General features: G+C 38.8%; 1 protein-coding gene across 3 annotated transcripts; it reads left to right on the top strand.

Moving 5' to 3' along the window:
* Nucleotides 1-290: 290 nt before the first annotated feature.
* On the top strand, nucleotides 291-11,967 carry LOC122771501 (up-regulator of cell proliferation-like). Of its 3 annotated transcripts, XM_044029109.1 has the most exons (12): nucleotides 291-552; nucleotides 1,542-1,623; nucleotides 1,867-1,995; nucleotides 2,247-2,336; nucleotides 3,091-3,171; nucleotides 4,932-5,015; nucleotides 5,659-5,733; nucleotides 6,282-6,579; nucleotides 6,666-6,711; nucleotides 7,989-8,258; nucleotides 8,358-8,624; nucleotides 9,440-11,967. In XM_044029109.1, exons 3-12 carry the CDS (start codon nucleotides 1,907-1,909, stop codon nucleotides 11,899-11,901), a joined length of 3,762 nt encoding a protein of 1,253 aa, XP_043885044.1. In that variant the 5' UTR covers nucleotides 291-552; nucleotides 1,542-1,623; nucleotides 1,867-1,906; the 3' UTR covers nucleotides 11,902-11,967. The 3 variants fall into 3 exon arrangements, with proteins under 3 accessions (XP_043885044.1, XP_043885045.1, XP_043885046.1); XM_044029110.1 differs by lacking the exon at nucleotides 1,542-1,623; XM_044029111.1 differs by lacking the exons at nucleotides 1,542-1,623; nucleotides 1,867-1,995; nucleotides 2,247-2,336 and having other exon boundaries at nucleotides 292-552.
* Nucleotides 11,968-12,421: the final 454 nt, after the last annotated feature.

A 12,421-nucleotide genomic window follows, 5' to 3' on the forward strand; every position in this document is an offset into this window, starting at 1 on the left:
CACAGACCTACTTCAATCTGGATACCTAGGACATATTTTTGCTTTACTTTTGGTATTTTGTTGAGAATCTGCATAGTAGCCATTAGCATGTAGATGTTTTTTTGTTTGTTTTATCTGCAACAGACAACCATGTGAAATGATTCAGGCCTGCAACACGATTTCATAACTCTTCATTAATCATACAACTTTATATGGTTCCCAAACCTGTGTGACATTTTATCATCTGTGGAACTTGCACTTTAACACACACACACACACACTCTCTCTCTCTCTTTAACTCCCCAGTGTGCTAAGATTGTGTCACCACTTACTGTGATGTACAGTGTGCGCACACACCATTTCAAACAGAAAACCAACATAGCACATTATTATCATTACACATTTCTAGGTTATTTTCTCACAGATCTTTTGTTCAGATGAGTCTCAGCCTGCAAGTGTCTAAGAATTAGTTACATATTAAAAAGAGTAGGGCGGGGCCAGTAACGTTGCCTCTGTCATATCATGCAACCTAAACACTAAACGTGGACTAGATTCTCCCGGTGATTCTTTCAGGTAGGTGATTTCTTTTTTCGTGGAATCATTTCTTACAATTCTTTCTTAGCCTTGAATAATTTTGAAACATTAGAGGTTGTCTTCATTCCCATCATTTCATGTAAAAGCTCATTTTAGAAAAACATAATGATGCTACAACATATAAAATGCTACACCAACTATGGCTATGGAAAAGAGTTTGATGATTCTTTATTTTTCATAAATGCACTTTATTTATTCACTAAATCAGTGTAACAGATAGAAGATGTCTGCATGGCTCCATTGTCTTTAAGCTTCTGATTCTTTTTTCCCCCATTATCTCGACTATAGAGCAGTGGTTCTCAAACTTTTATACCAAGCACCAACTGAGAAAATATTTAAATGCGAAACACAGACTCTGACTGGTTTGTCAGTTCGGGCTGCTGTTAAAAAACATAGAAGCACAAGATTTAATGCTATTTTAAACTTATACAATGGGTGGTTTATTCAAATTCTGCTCATATGCTCCTAAAGGTTAGGCTCTGGACCTAAAAATTGCAATGCATATTTGCACTGGTGCTCAAGAATCTTGATACATACAAAGTGGTTTAAATAAGCTCCTCCTTTATACAAAATCTCCCTCTCCAGGTGTCACCACAGCAGATGATCCATTTTGATTTGGCAGATATTTTCGTGCATGATTTCCTTCCAAACACAATCCTCAAATTGATCTGGGCTTGAGACATGTAGCTGGGGTCAACTTAGGATATCCAATTAATGATGAGCAATAAGGATTGGGTATCTTGCTCAGGGTTATACCTCTTGATCAGTTGTTCCATTCACTAATTTACATAATGTATCCTAAAATTAACCTATTTTCTAATTTTGTTGGTAACTTGGTATCTTGGTAACACAGTCAGGTTTTCAGACTAATTTGTGATTCAAAGACATCACCTAATGATTAATAATTAACCGACTATTTCACTTACTGCAAATGGATCAGCAGATCAGTATTAATACATATTTTATAGTTCCATAGCTCTATGGTCCAAAGGTACAGGGAAGTGGAAAATAAAACGAATGAATGGATTCTTTGAAGGAAGACAAGGGAAAGTAAGAGCCTCACATTTTCTTTTTGATCTTTCAATTATTTCTAAATCTATAAATAAAAAAAAGATCTAAATCTAAATCTCAAATGTATACTATTATACGACTATGACTACTCAAAATTGAAATAATTCTGAAAATCATTCAACCTGGTTTTCCATACCTTATTTAAATCATCATGATATTCTTGTGGTCTTCTTTTTGGTATTGACACTTCATCTCTATACTTGTTGCATTATCATGTAATAGGAAAACTGACGGTTCAGCAGAGTAATTCTACTCTTTAAACATGTCGGTGAATGAGAAGAGTGTTCTGTCCAAATTCCATGACAATGACTTGTCAGAAATGTCTGCTGGCCAAAAGGACAAGGGCAAAAGGTACAAGCCTCCTCCATAAAGCAATTTTGTTTGATTTACTTGGTTGTAATATTCACAACTATTGTAAACACGTGCTGTTAAGAAAGTTGTATTTGTAAAAAAATCTATTAGTGTGAACTGTGTGTAAATGCTAAAACAAAGATTTGAAAGGTGACATTATGTGACTAAATGTTTATATGATATTAGAAAAACAGAGGAAAAGGTGCTGTCGTTAAAACATCTTCTGAAATGCAGAATGAATATAATTCCAGATTGAAGACACCCTGGTCAACGTCCAGTGGGTGTTCAAACGCGATGTCTGATCAGTCCATGGAAAACCCTATTGGTTTCCAAAGCAAACAGTAAGATATGATGATTTAAACAATTGAAAGATAATCATTTGCTCATCTGCTGAAAATCCTTTGTATCAAAATCTTGTCCATTAACCCCTTACTTACTCATTCCCCTTCCTTTCAGTGAGTGCCTTTATGTTTTTAAGATAGATTTTATTATTTGTTTTTAAATATTCTAGTACAATATTCCTGACCTAGTTAAAACCAAATTTCCCCTTAGGGTTGCTGATGTTGGGTTGGTGTAGTGGTTAGCACTCATGCCTTTACAGTTTGCATGTTCTCCCTGTGTGCGTGGATTTTCTCTGGGTTCTCCGGTTTCCCCCCCACAGTACAAAGACATGCAGATTTGGGGATTAGGCAAATTGCACACTCTAAATTGACTGTTCAATTCATTGTAGAAGATGAATGATGGATGCGTGCTAAGTTTAAAGCATCAGCTGCTCTTAGTTGCTCCCAGTACATGTCTGAAAACAAGGGGTGACTGAGCTTTTTCAGCTGTCACTCCCAAATTGTGGAATATGCTCCCTCCTATGTTAGGACAGCTCCCACTATCATTTTAAAACTCATTTTGGCTTTTAATTCACAATGAGAGTTCACTGTGATTTCACTGTGTCTCTGTTGTTTTATTAATATATATATATACATATGCATATATATATACACACACATACACATGTACCATTTTCTATTATGTCACATTACCCAGAAAAAAATAAAATAAATATATTTACAAAGTATATTTATTTTAACTTTTTTTTTTCAGTGTGAAGAAATCAGGGTCAACGTCCTCTGTCTGTGAGACAGAGATGTCATCAGTGGACGTCTCTCTTCACCTCAGAAAACAGTGAGAGACGTTTTTTTCCATTCTGATCTTAACTGTTCGACAGGGCTATTAAAATTGTTACATAATTGTTAACCCCCACTCATGTGACTGTTCTAATTCATCACTCTATGTAGGTTCTGGGTTATTTTAGTTGTTTTGTGGTGCCAAATCAACTTAAAATAACTGCAGCAAAGATAAAACCAATCAATATGTATAATAAATTGCAATTATCACTCACACAAAGTACTAAAAAAAAGTGTATTACACACAACCCAAGCTGAGCACTTGTTAAACGTTCCCATCTTTTCACAGATCTTTCAGAAACATTCACATATTCTTGAAATAAGAAAAAGTTCAATGTCCAAACTAATGACTATATTCACACCATACTTATAGTTTTAACAGTCTTTGAAATAAAAAGATGCCAGCCCGTTTCGATGCTCGGGTTCGGTGAGGTCAAAACTCAGTGACCGCTTCACTCAAATAAGTAAAATAAAAAGAAATAACTGCACGTGCAATTGGGTTACTCACGCTGTCCGTCCTCAGTTAGTGTGTGTTGTGTGTGCAGGCGATAGAAGGGGAGTAGGGAGGTTATGGATGGATGACGATGAGGGAAACAGAAAACCCGTGACCGCGGCCTTGACCCACGTAGCTTCTCACTCACATCCAATGGCTGCCCTCACCGCTCCAAAGGCAAACAAGGTCCAAGAGGTTTATTCTGGTCCTGTACTCTGGCGAACACACATACAGTCATGTCGACAGTCAATGCGCTCCCATGAGCTAATTCCGAGGTCACATAGCAAACTAACAGTAGCACACGATTAGCAAAACAAGTAACACGAGGCTACATAGCTTAACATGTGTAAAACAACCGTTAGCATGCTAGCGCGAGCTAATCGCTAATTACGTTTAGCATTCGCATTGCAACATTACTAGCAGTAACACAGTCCGTGATTACCACATTATAAACATTTACCTTCTGTATGCTTTTGTATGTCCATGTACCATTGACAAACTCTGCATCTATACTAGCAAGAGAACAACACTCTGGCATTACAGCCAATCAACCACGCCGTCTTTCTGACGTTCTCTCAGTCTCTCTAACCTGCCTACTGCATGTCCCACCCCGGTATCTCACGGTTGGACGACTGTTATGACAGATGCTCCAGCCAAGCGACAAGCTTTACAGAATGAAAATAAACAGTTACAAATGAGATTACAAACATAATCACAGTCAAATTTACCTTTTTAATGACAAAAAATTATTTAATATTTATTTATTGAACAGAGGTTGTGCATCACTGTGCACTATGTGGTTAATCTCTGGCCTTTGAAATTGCGTCTACTGCTACCGTGTCCTCTCTGTTTGTCTGTAGATTCACTCGCATAACTCACTTTTGTTGACAAATCTATTCGTTGTCTGATTCCTACGTATCTGTTTACATACACGTCTGGGCTCAAGTAATGCCTTTCAAATATTGGTTCCCAGAATCTAAACTAAACATGAAAAGAAAGTTTTTCACTATACTGTGCCTGTTTTTTTTTTCCAAATAAATTACAAAAGGAGCATAAACTCTCACACTGGATCACTTTTGGGGGGAGTTAAATCATCTTTAAAGCGCAGCGAAAAAATCTGGACCCCAAGGGGTGTAATGCTGCATAGGTATTATGTTTTATTTCTTTGACTACTGTCATGTTAAAATGTGTTTCCCTTCTTTCTTGGTCAGATATTAAGATGTGTTATTCTCAGTGAGACTTGACCTGTGTGAATACAATTTCAGAAGAACGCCATCCCTGTCCAGTGGATGTTTGAGTGTGAGGTCTGGTCAGTCCATGGAAAACCCTCTCGGTTTCAAAAGCCAACAGTAAGATAATGGCATTAATATTGGAGTTACTGTAGATATAACAATTGAATGTCTGTAGAGGTTTTTCCATTTATCCTTTATCCCTCTTACCATATGAACCAAATAAGCAATCATACATTTTTTTTATTGTATGAATTAGCAAAAAAATAGCAGTATGTAGAGATGTATATATTGAAATCGAGTGTGGATTTAATTTGGTTTAAACAATATGTAGAAACAATCTGAATTCTCTGGGATTAAATGTTTACCCCAGTTGACACAGGTTTTCAACATTACAGGTCTTTACCAACGAATGCACTTATTTGCAAAGTCATCACATTATTGTGCCATATTTAGGTCTAGCCCCACAAATATACCATTATAAGCTAACCATTATTCTGCCTGTGAGACAGCCAAGGCATCAATGGACATCCCTCTTCATTTCAGACAACAGTAAGGAGTGACACATACTTCATTAATAATGTGAACTTGATGATGATATGGAAACAGAATTTGGCATTTGTTTGTTGTTGTTTTGTCCAGTGAAAAGACACAAGGGATATCATATTCTGCATATGCATATAGAAATGTCCAAAGACATCGCTCTCTGTTTTAGAGAAAAAATTTCAGCATGATCATCTTCTAATTTACATCATTCTTTCAGAGGGAAGAGACCAGATTCTGACTATTTCGCCTATGAGACAGATTTGTCTTCAACGGACAGTTGTGGTACAGAAACGTGAGTCGGACTTGTGACTAATTCAACTCCTCTTTTCTTATCTATTCACTCTTCTGAGTTTAATGTGTATTACCTGGATATTTGATTTGATTGCCACAATGTCAGTTTTGGAAATGCTTTAACATAATTTACAAAATGTAAATGATTTTCTCGATCCCATGGTGGTACAGTGCTAGCCATTGTAGCCTCAAGATGAGGAAGCCAAAGGGTTCTATGGCTTCCTCCCATAGCCCAAAACCATGCAGATTAGGGATTAGGTGAATTGGACACTTTAAAGTGACCATAGATGTGATAATGAATGGTTCTTAGTCTCTGTTGGCATTGTGATGGACTGGCGATCCATCCAGGTTGTACCCCGCTTTTCACCCTATGTCACCTGGGATTAGCTCCAGCTCCTTCCATGCCCTTCATGTGGATGCTCTTCATGTTCTATTGAAGAAGACTTGAGCCTCATTTTTTTTAAACCAGGTCATTTCACTACTTCCCTTTCAAAGAAAACATACTCATAACATACAATCCTAAATGCTTTTTATTTCTGTTGGAAACAGAGAAGAGGAGGTAGTCTGTGATATGTGTGGCACGGCTGCCGCTGTGAAAATCTGCCTGACCTGCAACATTTCCTACTGTGAATGCCATGTCCGCCACCACTACACCGTGGAAGCCCTGCAGAGGCACACACTGAAAGACGTGTGTCGCGAAGCTGAGGAGAAACGTTGTCGGCACTTCCAAAGGTCTCTAGATTTCTTCTGTAGAACTGATCAGATTCCGGTGTGCTGCATTTGTGTCCGAACAAATCACAGAGGACATGACGTTGTTTTGCAGAGGGCGGAGCCAGCAGCGAGTCAGGTTAGAATCTAAAAATGTGTAAAATTAAAAGAAAAATACCCGCAGATACTTTGTGTTGTATAATGTTTATTAACATTCTACTTTAGACATCTTGGGGTAAAGAATACAAACACATCAGTCAACCTGCTACAGGTGAGTATAATAAACTGCATGTGGTAAAACGGGGCCATAGAAAGAGACTAAAACCATACTGTCATTGAAAAATACAATTTTTTTCCCACAATAGGGGTGGGAATCATAGGGTACCTCATGATATATGTGCCACATGGTTCACAATACTAATAACCTCATGATACAATTCTGTGATAATCAGTATAGTGCAAGCTAATCATAAAGCGATACATCACGATATCTGTCTAACTGAAGATTTATTCACAACATAGAGAACAAAGTGCCTAAAGTCTATGTAACGTGGATTGGGCAACTCTTAACCTAGCTGTAAACTCCCGCTTCTTCAGCCAGATAACCTCCACCCAATTTTCAGTGTTTTACTGCAGTATCAGAAGAAAAATAGTGTCCATACAAACACATTGATCAACTGACTGAAATACAGGACACCACTCTAAATTGGGACAAAGCAGCAAGATCATTTTAAAAAGACTAAAAAAATCCAGAAGACAGACGGCCAAATATTGGCAAACGTATCAAAATTGCACAGGCTGAAGACAAGATCCAAACAAAACACAGCAGGGCATACACAATATGAGCAAAAATGCTGGTATGCCTACTGTCTAGAGATAGACAGACTGGCAGAAACCAAAAAGTGAACCATCGCTAAATAGTGAGGTGAATGTAACTGACCAAAATACAACAGGAAATAATCACAAAGAGCAACAAAAACGTGATCTTAATGACAAACCTTCTCACGCTTCCCTTCCAAGCATGTTGGAAAAAGGTGTTTAATTAGCTCCTGATTTAATTACAAGGTGTTCATTCTATGAAAACAAAACAAAGAAGAAATATCTGTATAATTATTTTATACTGCCTTTCTATTATATCTCATACTGCATCCTGCAAGCCAAAGGACAACAACATCTGTCTTGTACATCAAGTTTTATTGACTTGCAAACCAACCATCCAACCAAATCACACAAAAGGCCAAATAAAAAGTGTTGAAATGAAATGGAATGGGCCTTTTGCACAGGAGCCATTTTGGCATGTTTCAGCAGGAAAGGCAGAGGTTTTACTGATCCCATTAATGGTGGCTCTGTCTGTAAAAATTGAGCAAGGTAAAGTGAACCTTTTTGAAAACCTTTGATTCTTCAAACCTGTTTTCTTTCTCCAATGTTACCTGTCTAAATGGAGCGTGCAGATCCCAATCAAGTGTGTGTTCACGTCATGTCTTTTAGGCCTAAACTGAGTGTGCAAATGGCAAAAATATTTATGTGTACTGTTCTTATATTTGTCAGTGGTGCCCCCTCCTGGGAAAATTGAGTTCCTGTTAGTGGAGTCAAACTCTGTGGTCCTGAGCTGGGGCCTCCCAAAAGGACTGGAGGGGCGTGGGAGCTTCCAACTGCAGTGGAGCTCGTTAAAGAGGGAGGAAGGAAGCTTGGTCATCAAGGATTTCAATAAAATTGAAATAAACAACCTTCAACTCGGACAAAAGTATTTCTTCAGTGTGGCCACAGAGGACGAGGACGGCAATTTGAGTGAGTGGATCACAGCATCTGTTTTCACAGGTAATATTAGACACGCCAGGATCTTCTTTTATCTGCAGTGTGTTCCCAGTTTTGATTAAGTGAAAAACTATTTTCTCACAAATGACTGCTGTCTTACAGCGGTGCCACGTCCTCGACACCTAACAAAAGGACATGCAGAGGCCACGGCTTTTTCCTTGAAATGGTCTAAAGCAGACGGCATGGAGGGAAATCCACATCAGTTCCTTATAACTGTCACAAGTCCTGGGAAAATGCCGTTAGCAATACACACGAAGGATTGCTACAAAATGTTCTCAGATCTGGAACCAGAAACAGAGTACACTATATCTGTGTCAACGGTGTTGAACAATCAGTGCAGTAAACCGGCCTCTATCACTATACATACAGGTGAGAAAATACTGTAGATTACCTTCCTGCTTACTCATAGTTACAGTTACAGTTCATTGTAATTCTAATTAATCAATTAATAAAAAAATGTTTGCATGAGAGGATAAAGCGGTAGAAGATGGATGGATGGATGTACAGTATACCTTTTTTGTAGGAATTAATTAGTATTCCGTATTAGTATTCAAATGAATTTTTTTTCCCCATGTCATGTCATGAAATTACAGTAGGTGACATTGTTTGTAGGCTGCATCCTTCATCTGAGAACAGGCTCTGTCAAGCCAAACTATTAGACCTACAGCAGAAACATTACACATCACACTATTAAAAGTAAAGTACAGAGGCACTGACATCAGGAGATGATTTATTGTCCACACTAGTTTCGGCAGTGTAAACAACAATGAGCCATTAAATATCCATCACCTCAGAATACAAAGTGCAAAAGGAAGGGGACTCCACACACTCTTTTATTGAGGATACAACATCTTGATCTGGTATGGATCTTCTTCAGGTTAGAGTCATTTCACTGAAGTGGAAAATCAATGATTTTAAACCATGATTTCCTAAAGAAGAGCCAAACTGGAGTGAAATATTGTGTCATCATTGAAGGTTTTAGGGAATGGGTTAAGTGAATGTAATGTACAAACAAAGAGACACAGAGACATGGGCCAACACAACACAATGGCAAAAACCTCAGATTTAACAAAGCCTCTTGAAACCACCGAAAACTCCATATTGAACATTAGGTTACATCTTGTAGAGCTGCATATAAATAATATAGCATTCTCTGCATTAATTGTTACCTTATTAATTCACAGAGCCCAGTCTCAGGGAGGTGCTATCAAAGATTGGACTTGAAGAGCAATATGACAACAAGCTCACACTCAGTACCATCCTGGAGATAAATAAAGACGATGTTTCAGAGAATAAACTTCAAAGTGCAAAGTCACTTCCTGGGGCCTTTGTGAAGAAACTTAAGGTGTTGAATGCAAATGCTAGAAGTGTCAAATGTGTGTTGTATGATGCAGACGCAGACAAGAACAATGCCATCAACCCCCTGGATCTGATTACTGCACTGTTGCTCTGTTCAGATGCTTTTCTTCAGCAGAGCATAGTTCTAAAAATGGCACTCTGCCAGTTCGCCATCCCTCTCCTGCTGCCCAACAGTGAAACGAGAGAAATGACATTGATGTTGTGGGCCATGCGTGAAATAGTCCAAACCTTCCGACCTTCACAGCAGGCACTCCAAAAGTTAAACTGTGAGGAAAGAATTGTGTATACTGACATTCCTTTGGTGTCATTCGTCCGGCTGGGGAGGACAGCCCTATCCAAGTCTTTGATCTTGAACAAACTGCTCAGTAACACCCAGCAGTACCATGACAGATTTTATCATCGTAACATGGTGTGTGGTGATGTTCCCAGGAGGATTTCAGACGGGCTAGTTGAAATCAGCTGGTATCTCCCATGTGGAAACAGGACCATTGACAAATTCATGAAGCCACTGGCTGTTGCAAACCTCAGAGGAGACATCAGGGCTTTTGACAAACAATTCTCATTCCTCTGTCAAACATCGGCCATTGTTTACATCTTCTGTACTGAATCAGAAATTGATTACTTAAAGTGTCTGGAAGGGAAGGAAATGAAAGCAAATGTCATCCTGATTAGCAGCACAGTGGAGAAAATGTTTACGCTGAAAATGATGACGAAATTTAAAGATTTAAAGATGACAAATGTTAGCCAGAAGAAAAAGACTGACATAGAGTTGACAAAAGCTCTCCAGGAATCAATCTCTAAGACACTAGAAAAGTGCCAAAACATAATGTCTGTTGAACATCAGGCTGAAAGAGCTCGCTGGTGTGAAATCCTGGTTGACGAGGACAGCGATGAATGCAAGAGTGCCCGGAACAATGTGGAACAAATAACCAAACATGTAACCAACATCTCTGATTTCAAGGACACACAACTGCCATTTCAAGGAAACATTTGGAAAGCGATCTCATGGATTGAAACAGAGTGCTGGAGAATGAGGAAAGCTGGCACCCAGAACCCTGAAGTCTACAAGAGGTCTTTGAAAACAAAACAAAAAGAGCTTAAAAGGAAGCAGCAAAGATTTGAGATGACAGCTGCAGGGTTGAGCTTCCTTCATGGGGTGGTCACCTCAGAGGTTCAGCGCTGCTATTTCATGAAATGGCTGGAAATAGAATTGGACAATCTGTCCCGGCACCATCTGTCATCTCTGCAGGATCAATACAAAATGCTGCTCCAGGAGTCTCCAATAAAAACTGAAAAGATTGACAAAATTGACAAGCAAATTTCTGTTTGTTCTCTGCACCTTGAGCACTTTTTTCGTGAGTGTGGGCAGCTGTATGAGTGTGTGAGCTACCTGCCAGAATACAGCCGTCAGAGAAAGACCATTGAACAGCTCCCTGGACTGTATGCTCAGATGCTGCTGGATGGTTTCCCTCTTGAACTTGTTGATGGAGATGCAGCAAATATCCCCACGAAATGGATCCATGACGTACTTACTGAGCTGCATGACTTAATGCATTCCAACAGTAAGCTCAAAGTCATTACAGTGATCGGAGCTGAGAATGTAGGGAAATCAACTCTGCTCAACACAATATTTGGAGTCAGGTTTGCTGTTGGTAAAGCAACGTGCACCAAAGGGGCATTTATTCAGCTGCTAAATGTCAACGAAGACGTGAGGGATGAAGTCGGATGTGACTGCATCGTGCTCATCGACACCGAGGGACTTAAACCACAACAGATGGTTCAAGAGGATCACAGCCATGAACGTGACAAGGAGGTAGCGAGCCTCGGTGTGGCACTCAGTGACGTCACAATCGTCTGTGTTCCCGGGGACGACTCCAGCAAGAAGGATGTCTTAAAGATGGTGCTGCAGGCTTTCACGAGGTTGAAGGGCGTGGGCAACCGGCCATTTTGTCATTTTGTACATGTTAACATGTCTGTTGTAGAGAGGAAGAAGAAAGACAAAGAGCTGGTAGAGCAACTTGATGAAATAATCAGTGAGGACGCAGCAATGAAAAAGGCCAACGTCATGAAGATCTCAGATGTGATGGAGTTTGACGCAGACAATTGCAGCTGGTACATTCCTCCACTTTGGCGTTGGTCTCCACCCATGGCTCCTGTCAGTGTTGACTACAGTGAGACTGTTTTTTCTTTGAAAAAACGACTGATAGAGGACCTCACTAATTGCAAACAAAGAGGGGACTTGACACACTTTATCAGCAGGATAGAAAACTATTGGAAGTCTGTGTGAGAAACAAAATGCAACATGTAAATAATTTAAGTTTTACCAACAAAGTGGAATCAAGAAAAGAAAAATTATCTGGTCATTAAAAACTAGTGTATTGTCACTGATATATACTGTATATATATTTTTTAATTTACAATACATCTTAATTGTATGACCCGTAGAGCATTATACAAATAAAACATTAAATGTTTGCATAACATAAACATATGTACTCTCATTATCTACCTGATCAAATAGGGATAAGAACATAAACAGGAAAAAGGGCCTGAACCTGTAGTTGGGACCTGTCATGGATTCATGTGATTGTTTGTAAAATAAAGATACACATATAATCACTCACTGTTGCTTTGCATACTATGATAATATTACACAGTTAAATTGAATGAAAGTTTTCGACAATAAATCCACATAGTAACATCTTCGTTTAGTACAGTGTTGTGAATTGCATATTTAACAGGTCAGTTCACCCAAATAAAATAAACTAAAATAAGCTGAGCTTATTTTAGTTTATTTTGGCTATTTA

The sequence above is a fragment of the Solea senegalensis genome, linkage group LG6 (genome assembly GCF_019176455.1).
Source record: "Solea senegalensis isolate Sse05_10M linkage group LG6, IFAPA_SoseM_1, whole genome shotgun sequence".
In the NCBI taxonomy this organism is placed as follows: Eukaryota; Metazoa; Chordata; class Actinopteri; order Pleuronectiformes; family Soleidae; genus Solea; species Solea senegalensis.